Below are 27,381 nucleotides of genomic sequence, written 5' to 3'. Positions count from 1 at the left end.
ATGCCGCAAAGCTAAGTCCAAAGCTCAATCTCATGGCCTCTATATGCCTCTACCGATTCCATACCAACCATGGGAAGACATTAGCATGGACTTCGTACTTGGTTTGCCTAGGACTCGCAATGGGAAAGATTCTATATTTGTCGTTGTGGACCGTTTCTCAAAAATGGCACATTTTATTCCTTGTAACAAGATAGACAATGCTTCACATGTGGCTAATCTCTTTTGTAGGGAAATATTGCGCCTACATGGTGTGCCAAAGACTATCGTCTCGGACCGCAACGTCAAGTTCTTGAGTTACTTTTGGAAGACCTTACGCGCCAAGCTCGGAATCAAGCTTCTATTCTCCACGGCCTATCATCCACAAACCGACGGCCAAACGGAGGTGACTAACCGCACGCTCTCCACCCTTCTTCGCGTGCTAATCAAGAAGAACATCAAGGAGTGGGAGGAGTGCTTACCCATCGCCGAGTACGCCTACAACCGCGCAAGACATTCGACTACCGGCAAATCCCCCTTCGAGGTTGTCTACGGTTTCAACCCGTTGTCCCCATTGGACATCCTACCTCTACCACTCCACGAGCGCACAAACATGGACGCGAGTGACCGAGCCAAACACCTCAAGAAGATGCATGAAGATACAAGGCACACCATTGAGCTCCAAGTACAACGACTCGCGACCAAGCTCAACGTCAACAAGAATCACATGATATTCAACATTGGAGATCTTGTGTGGCTACACCTTCGCAAGGAACGCTTCCCCAATGAACACAAGTCCAAGCTACTACCACGAGCTGATGGACCATTCAAGGTGCTTGCCCGCTACAACAACAACGCATACAAGATCGACATTCCACGTGACAAGTACTCCGTGAGCGACATCTTCAACGTCAAAGATCTCTCCCCGTACCATGGTGATGAGGATTTCAATCCGAGGTCAGATCTTCCCCAAGGGAGGGGAGATGATGTGGAGCATCCCAAGGTCATCCCCATGGACCTACCATCGTCTCATCAAGTGCCTAGTGGACCCATGACTCGATCACGTGCAAGAGCTCTTGAAACCGAGGTGACATCTCTCCTCTCACAATTCCACTTCGATGCACATGAAGCATGGCTACTACCTCATATGGATACTTTGTGCATACACATGTACCATGGAGAAGCTAAGGAGCAAGGACAAGAAGAAGAGGAAGATGGACGAGGAGATGGAGAAGAAGGAGGGCTGAAGGAAAAGTCCCAGCCACCGGACGACCGGCCGGGACCGGACGTCCGGCGCCTGAAGCATCAGCCGAGCCCCAGCGAGCAGACGTCCGGTCCAAACCGGACGACCGGTGCCCCTGCACCTGAAGCAAACGAGCGAACGTCCGGTCCGGACCGGACGACCGGCCCACCTGCATCCGAACCAACATCAGCGGAAGTCCGACGTTTCCGGACGTCCGGCACCCCCATCACAGAGCAGAACCAGCGGACGTCCGGAGGACACCGGACGACCGGCCGCTCCTGAGACACCGGACGACCGGCCACCAGCGGACGTCCGGTACCTGGCTGCGTCCAGATTCGGGCCCGAGGCCCATGTACCCCTACTTTCGCCCCCGTTTGCACTTAGACTATAAATAGACCTCTCCCACCTCCTTTCTAGGGTTAGCAAATGTTTAGCTCATATTTGTGAGAGAGCTTTGCTCATCCACTTGGTTACCTTCTCCTCGGAGATTCGAGCCTCCACCGGAGAAGATCCCCCAAGCGGATTCAAGCCCCCTTTACGGGAAGATCTCCTTGTGGATTCAAGACCTCCTCACGGAGAAGAACCGGTTACCGTGTATCATCCTTAGTTGTCCGTTGATTCGTGTATCTCTACCTATGTACCCGAGGATCTAGCCCATGTGTTATTCGTGCCGGTTTAGTGATTTCCTCTTGTGTTTTCCCTCCGTTCTTCCCCGTGTTCTTCGTGATTTCCCCGGGATCCGCTCCTTTCGTGAAAGATTGGGCGATTAGGGTCTCTACCCTACATCAGGGGAGGACGGGACGGGCGCCGGCTTCTGGCGACCTGGAAGGCAGCGGCTAGGCTCCCCTGCTGGCTGGCTCATGGCCAACCGAAAAGGAAATATGGTGGAGGAAGAAGGAGAAAGGAGGCGCTGGAGCTAGGTGTAGGTGGAGGCGCTCGGGAGGCTCGGTGGTGGCCTCGATCCAATCCGATCTGGAACGAGAGCCTACGGGGAAGGCCTTGAAGCAGTGGCGACCGTTGAGGGGGGACTGGGAGTGCTGCCCATGGTGGCAGTTCCCCGCTGGACAGGGAGAAGGGGAGAGAAGGAAGAGAGAATCGAGAGTGTGGGGAGAAAAGGCATGTGGGGAGAGACGAGGATGAGGGCGGCTAAGAAGATAATATTGGAGGACAGACAACGAATCGTTGTCTACAGCCAGATGCAAATGCAATGGGCACCCGAGCGGGCTGGACACGGGAGAGCACTCACCGAATAGGATTTTTTTACATCAATCACCGATCAAATAACAAAGAATTATTCTCCAATTGATAGATACATGCTTCTTTACCCATCAAATCGCTTCATTGTACATGAACAACAGGGAGGAGAGAGAGTTGAGGGAGGAGAGAGACGGGAGAAGAAGAGGACCATGGAGAGGGAGGAAGGGAAGGGAGAAGGCATAGAGAAGGGCGATGACGCGAGGTTATAGCGGACAGTTGGGCTCGCTGGCTGGAGCCGAGAGGAAGGCGGCGGAGATGGCATCCCGAGAAAGAGCTTGGTCTCTCCTCGCTTGGGCTCATTACATGCGCGCGTGCGCTAAGAGCGGCGATTGCTGGCTGTAGCGAGCACAGGCTCCCTTTTTTTAGAAGGAATGTTTTTTATTTCACTTTTTTAGGGGAAAGCGACCTTTTATTTCACTGCCACGGGCTGGCTATGATTCAGCCACATCCTTTTTTTAGAAGATGATTCAGCCACATCCATTTTACTATTCTCTTTATTGGGTCATTGGCCAGCTTTTGGTACCATAAAAAAATTCTTTATTAATTAGAAATATCATCTACTCCAAACAAAAATAGTACCACCTTACAAATTTACATATGATCCCATCAATTTATATATGTCCCCAAATAGACAATCAACAAGCCTCTTCAAAAATAAAAAGACCAAGGGTGAGGTGTAGCAATAATCTGGCATATATGCCGATACGGATACTCTCTCGACTTCACAGTGAAGCGAGGATGAGCTTAGAGGTCATGGCAGAAGAGCCAGTGCTTGAATGAACTAGACATATGCAAGTCGGTGGTTGGATTGCTAAAATCTTGAACCACATGTGTTATTTTTTTCCCGTTGCAACGCACGGGCTCTTTTGCTAGTAAAAACAAAAGAGAAAACTAGTTCAGTAACCTTCTAGAAGATTCCCAAAACCGGGCAAGAACCTTCCAGAACGTTTCTAGACCCCTCAGCCAACAAAACAACATTGAAGTCGTGCGCTGGTCCATGTGGACGTGGCAGATGGCTGGCATCAGCGAAAGCACATCTGTTTGCCGCTAACGGCTGTCAAATAGGGATTGCTGGTCATGTGGGTCGGTCGCAAACGAGATTTGGATGAACAGAGCTGGCACTAGGTGACCTGTTTGGGCTAGCTAGGTCAGACCACCTTAGTCTTATATCTCACAACAGTTGCAATCTCCACCGCACCGGCATTGTCGTGGGACTCAATTTTGCGACGTAGTGTGTCGTATAATTTCCCCAATTGCGTTTATAAACAACAAGTTTGTCTCACCACGTACAAAATCACAAGCAAACGGGTTGATTTTTTTATTAACCACGTATTAGAAATCTTAACTTTTACACTAGTCAAATTCTGTTAAGCCGTGCATAATTTTAACATCTCATTTGTCTACAAGGTAATGTAAAATAAGAATTTGAGTCCGATCCGAAATACTCATTGGACCAACAAGACCACTGACTATTTTTTATATGGGTTGACCCGTGGCCTCTCAAATTGTCTATGGGGTCATAGGGGCTGGATCCAAAGCCAGATTTGGGTCGGCCCATTACTATCCTGAGTTTATTTTACTATAAGCACATCTTCAAGATCCATCCATAAAAAAAACATCTTCAAAATCATCTACATTGTACATGGCCTTACACCAGCGTCTGGCCAAGAAAGGAATGTTTTTAGTAAAAAAAAACTGCTTTTTTCTTTAGCATTAATGCATATTTCTTTGCTCGAGTAAAAACTGGTTTATTTTTCTAAGCAAAAAAAATTCTCAAATAATAAGTGTTACATATGTAGCATGAAGCACTTGGGCCATGACTTTTTTTACAACTAAAGTTGCCTTTCAAAAAAACCAAAAGAAAAGCTGAAACTTGCCATTCGAAAAAAAATTGTCATGCTTACAACTAAAGTTGTGGTCCCCGCTCATCTCCGGATCCTGGTTGTATCCCGAGTATATTTTACTATAAGCACATCTCCAAGATCCATCCCTCAAAAAAAAAAACATCCCCAAGATCTCTACGTTGTACATGGTCAGACAGTAGCGTCCGGCCAAGAAAGAGAAGTGCTTAGTAAAAAAAATCTTAAGTATGAGTGCTTATTTCTTTGCTGTAGTAAAAACTGGTTTATTTTTCTAAGAAAAAATTATCAAATACACATACAGCATGATGCACTTCGGCCCTTATGCTTCTTACAACTAAAGTTGTCATCCAAAAAAAAAACCCCAAAAGAAAAGCTGAAACATGCCATCCGAAAAAAAATGCCATGCTTACAACTAAAGTTGTCATCATCGTATGACTAAACTTGCCATCAATGCCACACGTGTGACACTTATCAAGGTAAAAATATTCATTATACTTCGCCTTATCGCCTTTGTATTCAGCAAGACTGCAACTACTGCAACTATGTTGTCCGATATAACCTCTGTTTCTCAAAACAAAAACAATAAAGCACCAATGATAGGATCAGGAGAAACTTTAGACAGATCTGCATAACTCCAGCAGCGAGAAACACAAAGTTCAGAAAAAGGGGTCACAGATTCCAGAATATCGATTTGGATAATAATTAATCAATCTGTTACACTGTTCCACATTCCATTCAAAATTTGTAATAAAGTTGAAACAACATCTGCTAGTTACAACCGCAATGGGAGAATGCTAGCTCTAATAAATGATCTGAATCTCGTCTCATGATGAACCAATCAACGCATCCTGTTTGTTGGCTGCGGAGCTTCCATGCTTTGGTTTCAGCTGGAAGCACCCTCTGCTTATTCTCAGCAGGCTATCGATGTCTCTATCTCTATCATGCATTCTTCCTTGAACAGTAGTAACTCCAGTTTCCAGTCTCTCATCACTTCTGCTTGTCGGCTCCGGTCCACTTGTCGCCGCTCAAGCTGGGGTCGGTTTGGTAGAAGACGACATCTCCCACGTCGCTGACAAAGTGATCGACTCTCAAGCTCTTGAGGAGGACGGTGATGAGGTGCACTGGGAGCGGGCCTGACTTCTCCGGCTCCCGGTAGTATCTGCCCAGTACTGGCCTTGCTGCCTTGGTCTGGATTTGTTGATAAAAACCAAGGTTAAGGTTGCAATTTTTTTCAGCATGCACAAGTACAATATATGGATGAGGTACATATATATATTGAGCAGAGTAGTATTGTAACTTACTGCTTCTACTAGGTGGTAGTGAGGTATTTGGGGGAAGAGGTGGTGGATGACATGGGTGCCAATGTCATGGTGGATGTTGTTGATCCATCCATAGTCCCGATCCACAGTCGTCAGGCCACCACGGAGGTAGCTCCATTCCTGCAACAGTCATTGAGGAGCATTGGTTTGTTGGCGACATGAACATTGAATGAAATAGTAATACCATAGCAGTGCAAAACGTATCAATAAGGCAAAAAAACTGTCGCCAGTGAGTTTATTGTGCAGCTAATGTTTTCTTTCAGTGGGTATGTTTACTAAGTAGTAGCTAACATGTTCAGAAACTAGGGTAGTCCTATTTTCCTGCACTGTCATCGACCACGATACACTTGCAATAAATTAATACAGCAGGCAAGTACCTCGCCGCGGTACCATGGGAGGTCCTGGTGACCATGGTGGTGAAGATACGTCACCAAATCAAGCCACATGACATTCACCTGTTTCAAATGACATGAGACATTGCTACTTGAGTTAGTTGTTCAGTGTGAGTTGCTTAGAAGCAAGTCCGACCAACTAAACAGTTAAGAGTTGTAGATTCTGTATGGTTGCTTACAATATATGGAACCCCGTATAGCTTGAGCACCGGTACCAGGCCAAAGACACACGCCATGCCGATGAGCAGCGCAATCATCGTGAACCAGCAGGTGGTGGAGATGATCACATCACGCCTCTCCTTGGGAGTAAACAGATCGCTGCTCGGATTGAAGTGTGAGCCCTCCTTGCCCGGGCTTCTGTACCACTGGAACATCCAGTAATCAAGGGAGATTCAGTTTAGGTTTAAGTTCAGGATGCATACAGATGCAGACCTATACAAGCGACCAGCAGAATAACAAGAAGAGATTCTTACGAGGTAAACAGGGAAAGCCAGCAGTGGGAACGGTACTGAGAAGCGCAGTGTCTTTGTCCGTGGTTCCAATTTCTGGTACACCTTCTCAGTGATCTGCGCAAATCAGTCGCACATCAGCTAGGAGTAACTAAGCAGATGGAACACAAATTACACGAATGAGTATTCAGTTAAGGGTTTCAAAATATGCAATTAGAATTGTGGTTCCAGTCCACACTTGCCCTCGAGGGTGACTGTTTTGTCAGAGTGCAGATGCTCAAATGTGGTTTGATTCCAAAAAGGGCAAGAACGACAATAAGAAAAAAGGACTGGGCATTTTGAGATGCCCTAGCCAAAAAGGCTAAGATTCGATGTGCATCTTTGATCTGTGATGACTAATTTTAATCAGCAGCAGATCTGCGACTGTGAGACAATTTAAATCAATTAAAATTTTGGTTGCAAGTATCTATCGACTTAGAATTTTGGTTGCCACAAACACACACACACGCTTTTGTTCTGAAAAAAGGGCAAAGGCCGGCCTACGATGACAAGCAAGATGAAGATGCCATAAAAAGGAATATATGCACCACGAAATGATGTTATTTAGAATGTTAGGTGGCTCGGCCGAGTTAAGATTCGATGCGCATCTTTGTTGATCTCTGCTGATCAACTAGGCATAATCTTTTTTACGTGTACTCTCTTTTCTCTCTCTAAAAAGATCTTAGCTTAGCGGCAGATCTTAGCTTAGCGGCAGATCTGATCACGTGACAGACATGAATAGATCTACTAGCTGCCGCTGCTAGTTGTGTTTGGCATTATTATCTACGGACGGACCACATCACTTGTTTGTTGGATCTTAAATTATGTGGACTCTTTTGATGCTGCTGCTGCACAACATGTCAACATGTGGTGCCTCTGCAGCGACTGAAAAAGCAGGCAGGTGCATCGCTGCTCTCTTTCTAGTACCACTGCTAGCTATCACCTCCATGATTCATGCAGCAGCCAGATGCGATATTTGCTCAACTTTTGCTCAATTATTATTATGCCAAACTCTCTATACTTTTACTAGCGAGTGTCAGTATAAAATACTACCTCCATTCCACAATGTAGTGCTTCCTCTATCTTCGTGCTTCAACTTTGACGGTAAATTTAACTATCAAGACCAATTGCGGCGGTGCAAAAATTATATCAATGAATTCGTATTCGAAAGAAGTTTTCAATTATATAATTTTTTCTCCCGCCACAGTTGGTCTCGTTGATTAAATTTATGGTCAAAGTTGGACCTCGGGAAGCGCGGGCGCACTATATTTTGGAATGGAGGGAGTACAAGGTGGAGGGTTCTCAAAAAATATCTGCCCATCGATCGAGCTGCCCTGAGTTTCTTCCTTTTTTCTTTTATGTGAGCAAAGTCCTTTGGGAATTGCAGTGATGGAGACATGCTGGAAAAAATATGTGCATGTAGTAGAGTGCCGTAGTATATGGTAGTGGGCTAGTGGTACTAACCGGGTGCCATGACTCGTCCTTTTCGATGTGGCCATGGTTCTGATGGTGCGTTCTGTGGCTGATCCTCCTGCACACACATAGCAAATCAGATTCAGATCGGCTTCAGAAAAGGTTTGATTAATCTCAGATTGGTACCACTCCATATAAATTACTCCTCCTAAACTAATTATATGTTGCTAAAGAAACTCAGATGCATGCATGATAATGGTATACTACTACTAGTACTCCAGCATTGGTGTGTGGTGTTCGAAGGACCTTGAAGACCGTGCAGCACCGCCAGCTCCTAGTAAACAAACCGTTGTCGGCAGTGATTCAATCAAACTTTTTTGTGTTGCCTTTCTTTAAAGAAAGATGGGTTTTTCCCAAGAGAAATTCTCTGCGGCCGCTTGCATGGGTCAACAGCGGTGGAACAGACATGCCTCACAGGCAACAGTGCTTTGTACGAGTAGTAAAAGTGAAATTGCTACTTCGCAACAGCAAAGTTTGTATTGCCCTTTCCAACTTCTTTCGAGTAACATATTCAGGCGCGGGTTCTCTCCCTCTCGGAGATTTTCTCAACAAAACAAAAGATTGCAAATTGCTTTTCTAGACTGGAAAACCGATAGTCCTACTACTGACTACACATTTGCGACGGAACGAGCAATAATCTGGCCCTGCAAGTAGTACCTCCCTCCTGGTTTACTTAGTAAAATGTAGTATGTACAAAATCGTTACCAGCCATTGTACGGGACGAGGATGAAGGTGTGCAGCAGGTGGCCGACGACGCTGTTGAGCGTGCCGCTGTCCGAGAAGCTCCCGTGACCACTGCAAGCGTAGATAGGTAGATGTATCAGACAGACAGGCGTATGATAGCAGCGCTGCTAGGTAGCACCAAATGTGGCACGCCGGACGCATCGATCTGGGCTGGCGGGAGCGAGAAAGAGGAAACAGCAACGCACCAGTCGTGTCCGAGGACGAAGAGCGCCCAGAACATGGTGCCCTGGACGGCCCAGTAGAGCGGCCAGAGGGCCCAGCTGTCGGCCCGCCACGCGGCGGCGGCGAGCGCCGCGACGACGGCGACGTCGCGGGCCACGTAGGAGAGGGAACGCAGGGGGCTCTTGCGCCAGCAGTGGGCCGGCACGGCGGCGCGGACGTCGCCGATGCGGAAGGGCGGCGGCTTGGCGGCGTCGAACTCGGAGCGGTGGTCCTCGGTGGCCTTGCAGCTCGCCTCCTGCTCCGGCCTCATTGCGGGGGCCATGGCCGCGGGTGGATCTGTGCGTGTCGTGGGGGAGGGGGAGGGAGCGGGGGGCAATGGTATGGGAGGGGAGGGGAGGGGAGAGAGATTCGGGAGGGGCTTGGCTTGGGTGGCCGGGCAGGGATACGCCTCTCCTCCTCTCGTCTCGTCTCAATGGAGGAGGGGTGCGGGTGGGCCGCTATTTATAAACCCAGATTATAATTGCCTGCCGGTTTGCAGCTACGGGCAAGAGCTCCTGCTAATTTTTTGCTGGTATGCCCTAGTAGTGTACCGTAGTAGTAGTAGTCCTGTATGAAAACTGATTGAGTTTGGCCGGTGCACGTGCATCGTGCGAGCTTGCTGTCCATACCATGCCCAGTGGGCCCTCCTCTTTTTCTTTCTTTCTCCATAATACACGGAGAGAATAATTAAAAGATTCGCCTATAAGTGAGTTGAAATTTTTCTATGCCTAAATCTGTTTTAAGGGTAACTCGAATACGATCGCAAACAGACATTCGTTTTGTCCGAATTTCATCCTTTTTGAGGTGGCAATGGAGCGGCAGCCGTCCGGATTTTTGAATGCGCCTGGTGTGCGCCCAACGCGTGGCGGCATTTTTGGCCATATCTGGTCCGCGTGCATGCAAATTTTTGAAAGCAACAAAAGATATAGCTAAAATGGCAACGGCCATAGTTCATGCCAGCGGCCGCGGTTCACGCCAGTTCATGATGGCCGGCAACTCCAGCGGCCTACAGAATGATCACCCTTCAGTTTCAGCCTTCAAAATGAACGACCATAGTCCACGGCTAAGGTCTCACCTAGTTCAGGCCATCTCCGATGAACATCTCCTCTGGCGGTTCACGAACCAAGCTTCCTCTCCGATGACATGTTGTTCTTGTCGACGCTCATGATCATGAGTGCCATCTCTTTTGCTTTGGGGTCGACATTGGTGGCCTCGATCTCAAGCTTCTTTAGTTGAGCGGCCTCCTCAATGTCAAGCTTCCTCTTGGCGCCCTCCTCCATCTCAAGCTTCTTCGTTTGGAGTTCTAGGTATATCTTCATTTGCTCCTCCTCTTCTCCCTCACTTCCTTTTGACTCATCATGTGTTCCAAAGTTGCTTGCAAGGCCATGGAAGACGCATCGCACTTCTCGTCGGCCTTTGAGCTGGTCTTGCCCTCGATCTCTTGAGAAAGTCTCCCTCCTCAGCCACGGTCGCGTTCCCTCCTTTCTTCTTACGAGCGACATATTGGTCTTTGAACTTGGGGCAATCTTTGATGAGCGACCAACAATGCGTGAGAGTAAATGGCTTGTTCTTGTGTTGAGCCTTGAAGGCTTCCATAGATGTGACCGCAATTATAACATGGAAGAACACAAGATACACGAAACATAAATGGCATGCCAAGATGAAATGACACAAGATGGAAAAACAAGAGGTTCATACCAAGTCACCAACGCCCAGGCCACTCACGGGGTGGGCTTCGACACTCAAGCGCGGCACAATACTTGTTGCACTCTTGTTGAATGAACCCTCATCTCTTTTGAATGAGTTGATGCTGCGGGTGCTCGCAAATTGGTAGGGGGCAAACTTCCTTCACTCATAAAAGGTTTTGTGAACTATCATCCAAAAGATGGATCCTTTTTGCTCGGCACCTTTCATTGGATCTTGGCCTATCTCCATCCAACTCTCGCAAATCAAAGTGTCCTCCTCTTGGGTGTATGATCCTGTGCGAATGCTTTGCCTCTTCTTTTGTGCTTCGGCCCTTTGGGTGTGCTCATCGATAAACAAGGGCTCCTCCGCAATGTCGAACTCTTCTTCCTTATATTCACAATACATGTCATCATCTTCATGCCATGAGTTGCCATGGTCGTCCTCATCTTCGTCATGGCCGGTGAATTGGGTGTCACCAATTCACCATAATGTCGCAGCCATCCTGGCTTGTCGCGTCGGGGCCGAAAGCTTGGCCTTGGATGTTGACGTGGAAGGCCTCACCACGACCCTCAAAGATGACGTTCTCCATGAACGCGACGTAGTCAGGGTCATCGACCGTCGGTGTCGGTAGTGGCATTTCATCGAATAGCTTGCGGGTGCCGACCATGTCGGTCGAAGGGATCGACCGAGGCTACTTCCTTTGCGTCCCGTCGGACGGCTAGCCAGCGCCACTGTACCCCGGCATCACGGTGAGGTCGATGACGGCCACGGGCATGGCCGAAGCGACCATGCTGTCGTTCAGCGACATGGAGAACCGTGTCTGCGCATGGCCATGCAGCGGCGTCGCACAATACCCGGGCGTCTCTGATGTGATGGATGAGCTTGGGAACCGGTACTGCGGAGGACGAACGGCCGACAAGCATGTGCTAGCCGCGACCATGGCAGTGACTGAGAGAATGGTCGGCGGGGGTCGGCACAACCTTAACATGAGGAGGGCATGCACCTTGGCAATGATGGACTCCTTGTCGTCGATGTCGGCCTGGTGTTGTGTGGCACGCCACGCGGCCGCCTCGGCGGCATAGTTGGCAACGGCCTTTTTCTCCGCCACCTTTACTCGCTGGTTCCTCATCTTGGTCGATTCGGCATCGAGCTTGGCGAGCTCCACCGGTGTGAGCTCTGACCGCAGCTTCTTGGTAGCCTTCTTCTTCGTCGTGGGGCGTGCGGCTGCGACCGGGTCGCCGGGTTTCGTCGGGGTGCCGGGCATAGAGGAGGGAGGGGAGGGGGGTACGAGAGGGTTTTGGGAAAAATGGAGAGAAAGTGGTCGGTGTTGGGGAACATAGTAATTTCAAAAAAATTCCTACGCACACGCAAGATCATGGTGACGCATAGCAACGAGAGGGGAGAGTGTGTCCACGTACCCTCGTAGACCGAAAGCGGAAGCGTTAGCACAACGCGGTTGATGTAGTCGTACGTCTTCACGATTCGACCGATCAAGTACCGAACGCACGGCACCTCCGAGTTCTGCACACGTTCAACTCGATGACGTCCCTCGAACTCCGATCCATCCGAGTGTTGAGGGAGAGTTTCGTCAGCACGACGGCGTGGTGACGATGATGATGTTCTACCAACGCAGAGCATCACCTAAGCACCGCTACGATATGATTGAGGTGGATTATGGTGGAGGGGGGCACCGCACATGGCTAAGAGATCAAGAGATCAATTGTTGTATCTTTGGGGTGCCCCCTGCCCCCGTATATAAAGGAGTGGAGGAGGGGGAGGGCCGGCCCTCTCTATGGCGTGCCCTAGGGGAGTCCTACTCCCATCAGGAGTAGGATTCCCCTTTTCCTAGTAGAACTAGGAGCCCTTCCAAGTAGTAGGAGTAGGAGGGAAGGAAAGGGAAGGGAAAAGGAGAAGGAAGGAAGGGGGCGCCCCCCTCCCTAGTCCAATTCGGACCAGCCCATGGGGAGGGGTGCGGCCAACCTTTGAGGCCTTTCTCTCCTTTCCCGTATGGCCCATTAAGGCCCAATACGAATTCCCGTAACTCCCCGGTACTCTCGAAAATACCCGAATCACTCGGAACATTTCCGATGTCCAAATATAGTCGTCCAATATATCGATCTTTATGTCTCAACCATTTCGAGACTCCTCGTCATGTCCCTGATATCATCCGGGACTCCGAACTCCTTCGGTACATCAAAACACATAAACTCATAATATAACTGTCATCGAACTTTAAGCGTGCGGACCCTACGGGTTCGAGAACTATGTAGACATGACCGAGACACGTCTCCGGTCAATAACCAATAGAGGAACCTGGATGCTCATATTGGCTCCTACATATTCTACGAAGATCTTTATCAGTCAAACTGCATAACAACATACGTTGTTCCCTTCGTCATCGGTATGTTACTTGCCCGAGATTCGATCGTCGGTATCTCAATACCTAGTTCAATCTCGTTACCGGCAAGTCTCTTTACTCGTTCTGTAATACATCATCCCGCAACTAACTCATTAGTTGCAATGCTCACAAGGCTTAAGTGATGTGCATTACCGAGAGGGCCCACGGATACCTCTCCGACAATCGGAGTGACAAATCCTAATCTCGAAATACGCCAACCCAACAAGTACCTTCGGAGACACCTGTAGAGCACCTTTATAATCACCCAGTTACGTTGTGACGTTTGGTAGCACACAAAGTGTTCCTCCGGTAAACGGGAGTTGCATAATCTCATAGTCATAGAAACATGTATAAGTCATGAAGAAAGCAATAGCAACGTACTAAACGATCGGGTGCTAAGCTAACGGAATGGGTCATGTCAATCACGTCATTCTCCTAATGATGTGACCCCATTAATCAAATGACAACTCATGTCTATGGTTAGGAAACATAACCATCTTTGATCAATGAGCTAGTCAAGTAGAGGCATACTAGTGACAATCTGTTTGTCTATGTATTCACACATGTATTATGTTTCTGGTTAATACAATTCTAGCATGAATAATAAACATTTATCATGATACAAGGAAATAAATAATAACTTTATTATTGCCTCTAGGGCATATTTCCTTCAGTCTCCCACTTGCACTAGAGTCAATAATCTAGTTCACATCGCCATGTGATTTAACGTCAATAGTTCACATCACCATGTGATTAACACCCATAGTTCACATCGTCATGCGACCAACACCCAAAGGGTTTACTAGAGTCAATAATCTAGTTCACATCTCTATGTGATTAATACCCAAAGAGTACTAAGGTGTGATCATGTTTTGCTTGTGAGGGAATTTTAGTCAACGGGCCTGCTACATTCAGATCCGTATGTATTTTGCAAATTTCTATGTCAATAATGCTCTGCACGGAGCTACTCTAGCTAATTGCTCCCACTTTCAATATGTATCCAGATTGAGACTTTGAGTCATCTGGATCAGTGTCAAAACTTGCATCGACGTAACCCTTTACGACAAACCTTTTGTCACCTCCATAATCGAGAAACATATCCTTATTCCACTAAGGATAATTTTGACCAATGTCCAGTGATCTACTCCTAGATCACTATTGTACTCCCTTTCCAAACTCAGGGCAGGGTATACAATAGGTCTGGTACACAGCATGGCATACTTTATAGAACCTATGGCTGAGGCATAGGGAATGACTTTCATTCTCTCTCTATCTTCTGTCGTGGTCGGGTTTTGAGTCTTACTCAACTTCACACCTTGTAACACAGGCAAGAACTCCTTCTTTGACTGTTCCATTTTGAACTACTTCAAAATCTTGTCAAGGTATGTACTCATTGAAAAACTTATCAAGCGTCTCGATCTATCTCTATAGATCTTGATGCTCAATATGTAAGCAGCTTCACCGAGGTCTTTCTTTGAAAAACTCCTTTCAAACATTCCTTTATGCTTTGTAGAATAATTCTACATTATCTCCGATCAACAATATGTCATTCACATATACTTATCAGAAATGTTGTAGTGCTCCCACTCACTTTCTTGTAAAAACAGGCTTCACCGCAAGTCTGTATAAAACTATATGCTTTGATCAACTTATCAAAGCATATATTCCAACTCCGAGATGCTTGCACCAGTCCATAGATGGATCGCTGGAGCTTGCATATTTTGTTAGTACCTTTAGGATTGACAAAACCTTCTGGTTGCATCATATACAACTCTTCTTTAATAAATCCATTAAGGAATGCAGTTTTGTTTATCCATTTGCCAGATTTCATAAAATGCGGCAATTGCTAACATGATTTGGACAGACTTAAGCATAGATACGAGTGAGAAACTCTCATCGTAGTCAACACCTTGAACTTGTCGAAAACCTTTTTGCGACAATTCTTGCTTTGTAGATAGTAACACTACTATCAGCGTCCGTCTTCCTCTTGAAGATCCATTTAATCTCAATGGCTCGCCAATCAATGGGCAAGTCAATCAAAGTCCATACTTTGTTCTCATACATGGATCTCATCTCAGATTTCATGGCCTTAAGCCATTTCAAGGAATCTGGGCTCATCATTGCTTCCTCATAGTTCATAGGCTCGTCATGGTCAAGTAACATGACCTCCAGAACAGGATTACCGTACCACTCTCGTGCGGATCTCACTCTGGTTTACCTACGAGGTTCGGTAGCAACTTGATCTGAAGTTACATGATCATCATAATTAGCTTCCTCACTAATTGGTGTAGTCACAGGAACATATTTCTATGATGAACTACTTTCCAATAAGGGAGCAGGTACAGTTACCTCATCAAGTTCTACTTTCCTCCCACTCACTTCTTTCGAGAGAAACACCTTCTCTAGAAAGGATCCATTCTCAGCAATGAATATCTTGCCTTCGGATATGTGATAGAAGGTGTACCCAACATTTTCTTTTGGGTATCCTATGAAGATGCACTTCTCCGATTTGGGTTTGAGCTTATCAGGTTGAAACTTTTTCACATAAGCATTGCAACCTCAAACTTTAAGAAACGACAGCTTAGGTTTCTTGCCAAACCATAGTTCATACGGTGTCGTCTCAACGGATTTAGATGGTGCCCTATTTAATGTGAATGTAGTTGTCTCTAATGCATGACCCCAAAACGATAGCGGTAAATCAGTAAGAGACGTCATAGATCGCACCATATCTAATAAAGTATGGTTACAACATTCAGACACACCATTACACTGTGGTGTCGTGAGTAGTGAAACTATTTCACATTGTTTTAACTGAAGGCCAAACTCGTAACTCAAATATTTTACTTCTGCGATCATATCGTAGAAACTTTTATTTTTGTTACGATGATTCTCCACTTCACTATGAAATTCTTTGAACTTTTCAAATGTTTCAGACTTGTGTTTCATCAAGTAGATATACTCATATCTGCTCAAATCATCTGTGAAGATCAGAAAATAATGATACCTGCCGCGAGCCTCAATATTCATCGGACCACATACATCAGTATGTATGATTTTCAACAAATCTTTTGCTCGCTCCATTGTTCCGGAGAACGGAGTCTTAGTCATCTTGCCCATAAGGCATGGTTTGCAAGCATCAACTGATTCATAATCAAGTGATTCCAAAAGCCCATCAGCATGGATTTTCTTCATGCGCTTTACACCAATATGACCTAAACGGCATTGCCACAAATAAGTTGCACTATCATTATTAACTTTGCATCTTTTGGCTTCAATATTATGAAAATGTGTATCACCACGATCGAGATCCAACAAACCATTTTCATTGGGTGTATGACCATAGAAGGTTTTATTCATGTAAACAGAACAACAATTATTCTCTAACTTACATGAATAACCGTATTGCAATAAACATGATCCAATCATATTCATGCTCAACGCAAACACTAAATATCATTTATTTTAGGTTTAACACTAATCCCGAAAGTATAGGGAGTGTGCGATGATGATCATATCAATCTTGGAACCATTTCCAATACACATCGTCACTTCAACCTTAACTAGTCTCTGTTCATTCTGCAACTCCCGTTTCGAGTTACTGTTCTTAGCAACTGAACTAGTATCTGTCGTGGTTCTAAGTCTGACAATAATGTAGGGGGGTAGGTATGGAGAGGCAAGATCTTAGCTATGGAGAAGTTGTAAGCACACGAGGTTTATGAGTTCAGGCCCTTCTCGGAGGAAGTAATAGCCCTATGTCTCGGAGCCCGGAGGCGGTCGACTGGATTATGCGCGTATGAATTACAGGGGTGCGAACCCTTTACACTGAGGAGGGGGTGGCTTATATAGAGTTCGCCGGACCCCTCCGGCCCTCAGTTGTGCAGGGTTTTAAATACATTAAGGTCGGACGTTACTGGTAATGCCCCTAATAAAGTGCTATGATGACCATAAAAGCTACTTAATAACCGACCGTTAGCGTGCGGAGTGCCTTTAGGTCTCCTGGCCGTCGAGTGGTTTGGTCTTGGTCGAGTGATTGCTTCTTGGTCGAGTGTCTTCGAGTCTGTCGAGTGGAACACCTCCAAGTCGATTGAAAGGTGATTTCTTCTAGAGATATCCTTGGGTAGGGCAGTTGGGACAGGTCCATGACCCTACCCTAGGTACATAGCTTCATCATTAGCCCCCGAATGGATCGAGGTTTGAGTGGGGAAGGAGTTGAGAATTTCCCCGACTCATTTTTCATGCCATGAGCATATCTGGTTTCGGATCAATGAACCTGAGTGATGACAGCAACTTCCTTTTCAGTCCCCTTGATCCATTCTTAGTTTTTTTGTCGAGTGAGTTTCTTTACTTGAAAGGCTCCGAGTGACGGCATGGAGGAGATTTTCCGTCTGACAAGTTGTTCTGCTGCCCGTAGATTTCGCGGGATTCAGATTTTGGGAAGCGCGCTGGATGGGGGAGGCCGCAGTAATTGGATGGGATAGGGCGGAGCCGCCTCGATCTCTGCGCCACCTTTTTCGCCACGTATCGCGCGCGCGATTGTTACGGGATTTGACAGGACCGCCCGGGCCTACCAGTCAGCCACTCGGAAGCGACCTCATATAAGGCGTCGGACGGAGGTTTCTTGAACAACGCGTTCCCATTCCCTCTTCTCCTCTTCAAGCTTCTTCGTCGCGCTCGCTCTCACCCCAGCGCCTCCGCTCCGTACGCGTCTCGCCGGCGACAATGGGGAAGGAGAAGATGGCGGCTCTGGAGCGGGCGAAGAAGGCGACGGCAAAGGCGAAGGGGAAGGCGACTAGTCGGGGTGGATCTTCCTTGCGAGCTGGCCTGCCGAAGGGCTGGATCCAGGGCGACTGGATCCGCTCGGCGATCCACCGAGAAGACCTCGACGACCTAGCCGAAGGAGGGCTGATCCCCCATGGATCGGCGCGGCTTCCGGGGAAGAAGACCGAGCCGCAACCTCGGGAGGGTGAGCGCGTTCTCCTTGCCACCCACGTCAACCGTGGATTTTCCTTGCCTCCTCACCCTTTCTTTCGGGGGTTTTTGAACTTCTTTGGGGCACAACTCCATCACTTCACTCCCAACACAATCGTGTATCTTGTTGCTTTCGTGTCTTTGTGCGAGAATTTCTTGGGTTGTCGACCTCACTGGGGTCTTTTCAAGCACATTTTCACCTGTCGTTCTCAGAGGTGAAAAAGGCCAATCCGAGTGACGAGAGAACACAAGTGATTCAGATGTGTGGGGGTCTTGGTGTTCAGATGAGAGGGAAAAGTTCCTTTCCAGCCATGATTCTTCCCGACTCAGTTCGCGGATGGCAGTCGACCTGGTTTTACTGCAAAGACCAGTCGACGCCAGGCCAGTCGACTGGCCTCCCTCCTTTTACCATGGACCGAGTGAGGAAACCCTCCTCTTTGAAGGTACTCCCGGAGGAGAAGGCGCAGGTTAGGGTGCTGGTCGAACGAGTGGTCCAGCTTATCCGTGACGGGGTCACCGGTATGGATCTCTTGGAGGTTTTCCTTCAGCGGCGCATCCAGCCTCTTCAAGCCCGAGACCATCCGATGTGGATGTATTCGGGTCTTGACGACTCCACCCAGATCCACCCGGAGGAGGTCGATGACGACACATTGGAGAAGTGGCTGTCGGGCATGACCGGAAACAAGGACAACCCCAGGGGAGCCAGGAGAGTTCCTCCATTCGACCAGTCCCATGTACCAGAGAAGGTCCGATTCTGAGCTTTTGATTGTAATCTGGATTCACTCGCGCAGCTGCCTATACTGCGTCGACTGACTTTGTTCTCCCTGCTTTCTTTCAGGCCATTATCGAAATGTATTCAATGCCCAACGGAGAGCAAGAGCAGGACCCGGAAGGAGAGGCGAGCGGCGGTGACAGTGGCGAATGGGACTCTGACGGTGAAGGGGACGAAGAAAGCGACGACCCAAGTGACGAAGAAGAAGTCGAGTCGCCTCCTCGCAGGGAGAGGCGGTCCAAGCTTGACCAAGAACGACCGAGCGCCCGTGAAAAGGAGATTGCTCAAGCTGGTTAGTCTTCAAAGCGTCCTCGGACCTCTTCGCCAACTCCAACTGAAAAAGCATCAAAGCATCCCAAAGTCGCAGAGCCGAAGCTTCAGAAGGCGTTGCCGAAGAGTAAGATTGACATCCCCGTCGCTTCTGCATGAGTGTCTTCCTTTATATTCACTCGACGCCCCGTGCTGTTTGTTTTTCTTGTTTTAACCGGACGAACTTTGGAACTGGCAGCGCTGCTACTTCCGGGACCTCAGCTTACAGGGACGATGATGAGGTAATGGAGGATGCGGTCACTTCTAATCTGGGTATGATTTCTGCCATTCTGTCTTTATTTGGTCGACTCAACTGCAATGTGTACCATTGGGGGATGTGATTTTGTCGAGTGAACTTTGAACAGCTCCTAACATTATTGACCTCCCCGATGATGATGATGAAGAGCCCGAGAGGCCTTTGACGAGGAAAAATAGGCAAGCTCCTGCAAGCAAGGTGCCACAGTCAACGCCGAGGGCGGAACCAGTCGTTCAGGACACCGGTGATGCCAATCGGGGTTCTGTTACCTTCGCCATGCCATTGTCGAGTGCCTTGCCTTCTTCGTCGACTGCTCAGGCCCCTGTCGACCCACCTTCAGTTTTTGCGACCCATCATGTCCCAGAGGACGAAGTGAATGCTGCCAAGGAAGCCATACGCCAGGCGGGCATTATGATGGAGAAGATGAAGACGGTGCGGGACGCCAGTCAGGCCGCCTATGATGCCAGCTCGGCTCTCCAGAGCAACGTTCAGGTTAGTTGGTCGCCGCTTGTTCTGTTAGGATATGCTATCTGAAGACTCTTTTTCCGAAAATCTTTGCATCTGTACACCCACTGGGTGCGTCGATTGAATTTTTGAACTAGTGGGGGCACGCTGAGTGCACCCACTGGGTGTAGTCCCCGAGACTACGGTGGACTGCTGGCAGTCGACTGTAGTCTTTGTATTTTGATTCTTCGCTCGATGTGGTCTAGCCGCGTCGAGTGTAAACCGAACTGGTAGTTTGTCTCTTCCGCTCGGTCTGGGCGAGTGGGATCAGAACCGGTAGGGGCACGCCAAGTGCACCCACTGGGTGTAGTCCTCGAGACCACGGTCGACTACTGGCAGTCGACTGTGGTCTGAGTTCTATGGTCTGAGTTCTTCTTTCTCTCCTTCTCTCTTTTTTTTGCACTCGACTCCGGCGGGCCGGTCGAGTGGGTCATAACCGGTGGGGGCACGCAAAGTGCACCCACTGGGTGTAGTCCCCGAGACTATGGTGGACTGCGGGCAGTCGACCGTAGTCTTAGTATTTATTGTCTTTGTCGTTTTTCGCTGTAAAATAACTTATCCTCCCTAATTGCAGAAATCTTGTGATCTTGGAGCTCGCTTTGCTGATTTGGAGAAACAGAAGATCCAACTGAACCTTGACTTGGAATTGGCCAAGACAGAGCTGCAAAAGGCCAAGGACGACGCCAATGGTAAGACGAGCTTGTCGACTGGTTTGTCTTAGGCTTGAGTACCCTTCTACTCCTTCTGAATCAAGCACCGTTTCTTCGCAGAAAAACTGAGAGAAGCTCTGGCGAAGAAGGATCAGGATTTGGCTGCTGCTCAAAAGGAAGCTGACAACAGAACTGCTCTGGCTGAACAGAAACTGGCTTCGGTCAGCCAGTTGGAAGAAGAGAACACCAAGATGAAATCTGCTCTGAACGAAGCCAACAAGGAGTGCACGCGCTTGAAGAAGGACAATCTCAACCTGTACGAGAAGATGGAAGGCATCGGTCGCAGGTGGGACGATCTGGAGAGCTATCTGAGGAGCCTTGCCAAGAAGTTGTTCATCAAGCTTGAAGGTACGCATTTTGTTCCGACTGATGTTTTTTGTCGACTCAGCATACAAAAATTGACTTATCCTTGGACCGCGAATGCAGAGTTTTGCCAGAACTTCGAGGAGGAGACTGGGCGGATTGAGCCAGGTTTGGACCTAATCAATTCTCCCGTGAAAGATGAAACGGCCATGAATCTGCTCCGACTGGAATCCCGCATCGACGGTGTTGTGGACTACTTGGCTCGACTGAAGGTCGCCATGTCACGGATCGACACAGCACTTTGGCCAGAGGCCACGCTCCAGAATGATCTTGAGTCCCTGATGACTCGACTTAACGAGATCCCTGATCGAGTGCAAGAGTGGAAGAAATCTTCTTCCCGGTGTGGTGCTGATGTGGCTCTGTCTTTGGTTCATGTCCACTTCAAGGAGGTGCGACAAGATAAACTGGCAGCAATCAAGGTCGCCAACACCCAGAAGCATGACTTTCGAACTTTTATGGAGACTTTCATCGCTGCGGCCACTCGGATCGCCGAAGGCGTCGACCTGGACGAGTTTGTCGAGCCTGCCAGTCCTCCTCCTGCGGAGTGAACAAACTTTTATGCCCCACCTTAAATTTGCCTCGGAATGCCGAGTGGTTTTTGTAACCGTTAAACTCTTTCGGGCTGAATGCCCGAGCACTTCGATCTGTGGTCCGGAACCTTTAGGATTTATCTGAACTTGGTTTATCGTTGAATATCTTCATGAATCCCCCGTCGAGTGGAACTCGTTCTTCACTCGAGACAACTTTTGTATTTTTGGCGCATCTCTGAAGGAGAAGGTAGCAGTCGACCTGCACCTCGTCGTCCTTGCGGGTCGGCGATGGAGCGCACATTGTATTTGTGGCGAAGCTCCCAAGGAGAAGGTGGCAGTAGACCTGCACCTCGTCGTCCTTGCGGAGTGGGATGGAGCAGACGTTGTATTTGTGGCGAAGCTCCCAAGGAGAAGGTGGCAGTCGACCTGCACCTCGTTACTGCAGAGTGGGATGGAGCGCACGTTGTATTTGTGGCGAAGCTCCCAAGGAGAAGGTGGCAGTCGACCTGCACCTCATCACTGTAGAGTGGGATGGAGCGCACGTTGTATTTGTGGCGAAGCTCCCAAGGAGAAGGTAGCAGTCGACCTGCACCTCGTCGTCCTTGAGGATTGAGATGTGTTTCGTACTTAGGCGAGTACTGGACTGCAGCTAAGCCCCAGAGTGGGAGGCTGGCTCACCACTCGGTAGGATTTTCAAATAGTTAGGCAAGTACTGGACTGCAGCTAAGCCCCCGAGCGGGAGGGTCGCTCACCACTCGGTAGGATTTTCAAATACTTAGGCGAGTACTGGACTGCAGCTAAGCCCCCGAGCGGGAGGGTCGCTCACCACTCGGTAGGATTTTCAAATACTTAGGCGAGTACTGGACTGCAGCTAAGCCCCCGAGCGGGAGGGTCGCTCACCACTCGGTAGGATTTTCAAATACTTAGGCGAGTACTGGACTGCAGCTAAGCCTCCGAGGGGGAGGGTCGCTCACCACCCGGTAGGATTTTCAAATACTTAGGCGAGTACTGGACTGCAGCTAAGCCCCCGAGCGGGAGGGTCGCTCACCACTCGGTAGGATTTTCAAATACTTAGGCGAGTACTGGACTGCAACTAAGCCCCCGAGCGGGAGGGTCGCTCACCACTCGGTAGGATTTTCAAATACTTAGGCGAGTACTGGACTGCAGCTAAGCCTCCGAGTGGGAGGGTCGCTCACCACCCGGTAGGATTTTCAAATACTTAGGCGAGTACTAGACTGCAGCTAAGCCTCCGAGTGGGAGGGTCGCTCACCACCCGGTAGGATTTTCAAATACTTAGGCGAGTACTAGAATGCAGCTAAGCCTCCGAGTGGGAGGGTCGCTCACCACCCGGTAGGATTTTCAAATACTTAGGTGAGTACTGGACTGCAGCTAAGCCCCCGAGTGGGAGGCTGGCTCATCACTCGGTAGGATTTTCAAATACTTAGGCGAGTACTGGACTGCAGCTAAGCCCCCGAGTGGGAGGCTGGCTCACCACTCAGTAGGATTTTCAAATACTTAGGCGAGTACTGGACTGCAGCTAAGCCCCCGAATGGGAGGCTGGCTCACCACTCGATAGGATTTTCAAATACTTAGGCGAGTACTGGACTGCAGCTAAGCTCCCGAGTGGGAGGCTGGCTCACCACTCGGTAGGATTTTCAAATACTTAGGCGAAACGGGTTCGCAGCTAAGCCCCCGAGTGGGAGGCTGGCTCACCACTCGGTAGGAAATTATTTTTATAAACTTAGGCGAAACAGATTCGCAGCTAAGCCACCCACTGGGGGATTTCTCATGCAAACAAAAACAATAACAATCACTGGGAAAAATTATAATGCTCTTGTCTTTGATAAATAAACTAGAGGAGTTTTTCTTATTACATCTCATACGAGTGAGAATTCAAGTATAAAAGGGGCGGAGTAGCTCCGCATTCCAGGCTCGTGGCTCATCAATCTGGCGATCGACATTATAGAGGTGGTACACTCCATTGTGGAGGACTCTGGTGACTATGAAGGGGCCTTCCCAAGTAGGAGCGAGTTTGTGTGGTTTCTGCTGATCCACTCGGAGGACTAAGTCTCCTTCTTGGAAGGCTCGACTCTTCACATTTCTGGCATGGAATCGACGCAAGTCTTGCTGATAGATGGTCGATCGGATCATGGCCATTTCTCTTTCTTCTTCCAGGAGGTCGACTGCGTCTTGCCGGGCTTGTTCTGCTTCATCTTCAGAGTAGAGCTCGACTCGGGGGGCGTTGTGAAGCAGGTCACTCGGCAAGACTGCTTCGGCTCCGTAGACCAGAAAGAATGGGGTTCTTCCAGTCGATCGGTTCGGGGTTGTACTCAATCCCCAAAGAACTGATGGAAGCTCATCGACCCACGCTCCTGCTGCATGCTTGAGATCGCGCATCAATCGAGGTTTCAGTCCTTTGAGAATTAAGCCATTTGCTCTTTCCGCTTGTCCATTCGACTGGGGGTGAGCGACCGAAGCGTAGTCGACTCGTGTGCCCTGAGAGGCGCAAAAGGCCCTGAATTTGTCGGAATCAAAGTTTGACCCATTGTCAGTGATGATGCTGTGTGGTACTCCATATCTGAATATCAACTCTCTGATGAAGCTGATAGCAGTGCAAGCATCAAGATTCTTGATAGGCTTAGCTTCAATCCATTTGGTGAACTTGTCGACTGCTACTAGCACATGAGTGAAGCCGCTCCTGCCTGTTCTCAGTGGTCCAACCATGTCCAGCCCCCAAACAGCGAAGGGCCAGACGAGTGGAATGGTTTTCAGGGCTGACGCGGGCTTGTGCGACATATTGGAGTAATACTGACATCCTTCACATTTGTCGACTATCTCTTTCGCCATTTCATTCGCTCTTGGCCAGTAGAATCCCGCTCGATATGCTTTAGCCACAATGGTCCGAGAGGACGCATGATGACCATAGGTCCCCGAGTGAATATCATCAAGGATCATCTGACCTTCTTCTGGTGTTATACACTTTTGACTGACTCCAGTCACGCTTTCTCTATACAACTGTCCCTTTATGACTGTAAAGGCCTTGGATCGACGGACGATCTGTCGAGCCTCTTCTTCGTCCTCTGGGAGTTCTTTCCTTAGGATGTACGCGATGTACGGTATTGTCCAGTCGGGAGTGATGACCAAGACTTCCATGATCAGGTCGACCACAGCTGGAACTTCAACTTCAGTCGGATCCGTGGCACTTTTTGGCTGCGGGGCCTCTTTAGTGAAGGGATCCTCCTGAACTGATGGTGTGTGGATGTGTTCCAAATACACATTGCTGGGAATGGCTTCTCTTTTGGAGCCTATTTTTGCCAAATCATCAGCTGCTTGATTTTCCAGTCGGGGTATGTGATGAAGCTCTAACCCCTCGAATTTCTTCTCCAGCTTTCTCACTGCATTGCAATAACCAATCATGGCTGGACTTCTAACGTCCCACTCCTTCATCACCTGATTAACCACCAAATCTGAGTCGCCATAGACCATGAGGCGACGGACGCCGAGTGAAATGGCCATGCGCAACCCATATAAAAGTGCTTCATATTCTGCCTCGTTATTGGAGGAATCAAAGTGGATTTGAAGAACATATCTGAGCTTATCTCCTCGGGGGGAGACCAACACCACCCCGGCACCGGAACCATTTAGCATTTTGGAACCGTCGAAGAACATGGTCCAATGCTCCGAGTGAACCTGAGTCGGCAGTTGTTGTTCAATCCACTCGGCGATGAAATCTGCTATTGCCTGGGACTTGATAGCTTTCTTTGCCTCAAACTTGATATCTAGAGGAAGGAGTTCAATCGCCCATTTTGCCACTCGACCAGTTGCATCTCTGTTATGCAGGATCTCTGACAATGGAGCGTCGCTGACGACTGTAATGGAATGATCAGAGAAGTAGTGAGCAACTTTCTTTGTGGTCATATAAATCCCATATACAAGCTTCTGATAATGAGGATATCTTTGCTTCGACGGGGTCAAAACTTCAGAAATATAATATACTGGGCGCTGAACTTTGAAGGCTTTTCCTTCTTCTTCCCGCTCGACCGTAAGTACCGTACCGACGACTTGTCCCGTGGCTGCGATGTAAAGCAGCAAAGGCTCCTTGCTGATTGGGGCAGCAAGCACCGGCTGGGTGGAGAGCAGAGCTTTGAGCTCTGCAAACGCTGCATCAGCTTCGGGAGTCCACTCGAACTTGTCGGACTTCTTCATTAATCGGTAAAGAGGCAATGCCTTTTCACCGAGACAAGATATGAATCGACTTAAAGCGGCCAAGCAACCAGTAAGCTTCTGGACGTCGTGCACTCGCACAGGACTTTTCATTCGGAGTATAGTACCGACTTTTTTTGGATTGGCGTCGATTCCCCGTTCGGAAACGAGAAAACCGAGTAATTTTCCGCCAGGAACTCCAAATGTGCACTTTGATGGATTAAGCTTGATATCATACCTCCTGAGGTTGGCAAAGGTTTCAGCAAGGTCAGCCAGCAGGTCGGAACCCTTCCGTGACTTGACCACAATATCATCCTTGTATGCTTCCACATTCCGACTGATTTGAGTGAGCAAACACTTCTGAATCATCCTCATGAATGTGGCTCCGGCATTCTTGAGGCCGAACGGCATGGTAACATAACAGAAGCACCCGAATGGAGTGATGAAAGCTGTTTTGATCTCGTCAGGTCCATACAGACGGATCTGATGGTACTCGGAATAGGCGTCTAAAAAAGACAGTCGCTCACATCCCGCAGTCGAGTCGACTATCTGGTCGATGCGGGGGAGAGGAAAATGATCTTTCAGGTAGGCCCGATTGATATGTTTAAAGTCAATGCACATGCGAAGTGACTTGTCCTTCTTGGGGACCATGACAACGTTGGCGAGCCACTTGGAGTGGTAGATTTCTCGGATGAACTCCGCTGCTAAGAGCTAAGCCACCTCCTTGCCAGTAGCCTTTCTCTTCTGGACGGCGGACCGTCGGAGATGTTCTTTGACAGATTTTACTTTTGAGTCGACTCTTAGGCGGTGCTCAGCCAGCTCCCTGGGAACACCCGGCATGTCAGAAGGCTTCCATGCGAAAATGTCCCAGTTCTCACGGAGGAACTGGATGAGCGCTTCTTCCTATTTGGAGTCGAGTGTTGTTGAGATATGAGTCGGAGCAGCACTGGGATCAGTCGGATGGATGTGAGCCGGTTTCGTTTTGCCAGACGACTGAAAATCTGATTCTGTAGCGGGCTTCTTGGCTCGCAACAAATCACTCAGGTCTGCAGTCTTCTGGTATTCCTGCAGCTCCACCACTGCCATCTGAGCATCAACGATATTTGAACCTTTCTGAAAACACTCTTCTGCTTTCTTCCGATTGACCAGGCATCTTCAATTTGAGATACACATAACATGGTCGAGCCATGAAGCGTGCATAAGCCGGCCTGCCCAAAATAGCGTGATACGCACTCTGGAAATCTATAACTTCGAACGTCAACTTTTCTTTGCGGTAATTCTTGGAATCACCAAAAACCACATCAAGAGCAATCTGGCCGAGTGACTCAGCCTTCTTTTCAGGAATGACTCCATGTAAACTCATATTGCTGGCACTGAGTCTGGACATCGGAATGCCCATCCCTTTCAACGTCTCAGCATACAATATGTTCAAACCACTGCCACCATCCATCAAGACTTTGGTCAGTCGAGTGCCTTCAACAACTGGGTCGACCACCAAAGCTTGCCTCCCAGGGGTGGCAATGTGCGTTGGGTGATCTGACTGGTCGAATGTGATGACAGTCTGAGACCACTTCAGATAACTGGGTGTTGCCGGAGCAACCATATTCACCTCATGGTTGATAACTTTCAGTCGACTTTTGCTTTCAACATCAGCAAAAATCATCGGGGTGGAATTGACCTGGGGGTATCCATCGTCACTGTCTTCCTTGTCCTCAACTTTGTCCGAC

At 48.5% G+C, this 27,381-nt stretch overlaps 1 protein-coding gene across 1 annotated transcript; it reads right to left on the bottom strand.

Annotated features, from left to right (window-relative positions):
• Positions 1–5,014: 5,014 nt before the first annotated feature.
• LOC125508814 (fatty acid desaturase DES3) lies at positions 5,015–9,378 on the bottom strand. Its single transcript, XM_048673607.2, has 8 exons — positions 8,940–9,378; positions 8,716–8,805; positions 8,002–8,068; positions 6,523–6,615; positions 6,229–6,414; positions 6,035–6,112; positions 5,640–5,777; positions 5,015–5,526 (listed from the first exon to the last, which is right to left on the bottom strand). Exons 1-8 carry the CDS (start codon positions 9,236–9,238, stop codon positions 5,326–5,328), a joined length of 1,152 nt encoding a protein of 383 aa, XP_048529564.1. The 5' UTR covers positions 9,239–9,378; the 3' UTR covers positions 5,015–5,325.
• Between the last annotated feature and the right edge of the window lie 18,003 nt (positions 9,379–27,381).

This window comes from Triticum urartu, chromosome 5A (genome assembly GCF_056163025.1).
Source record: "Triticum urartu cultivar PI428250 chromosome 5A, HENAU_Tu73, whole genome shotgun sequence".
NCBI lineage: Eukaryota > Viridiplantae > Streptophyta > Magnoliopsida > Poales > Poaceae > Triticum > Triticum urartu.
The sequence above is the reverse complement of the archived record's forward strand: the minus strand, read 5'-3'. Positions and strand labels throughout refer to the sequence as shown.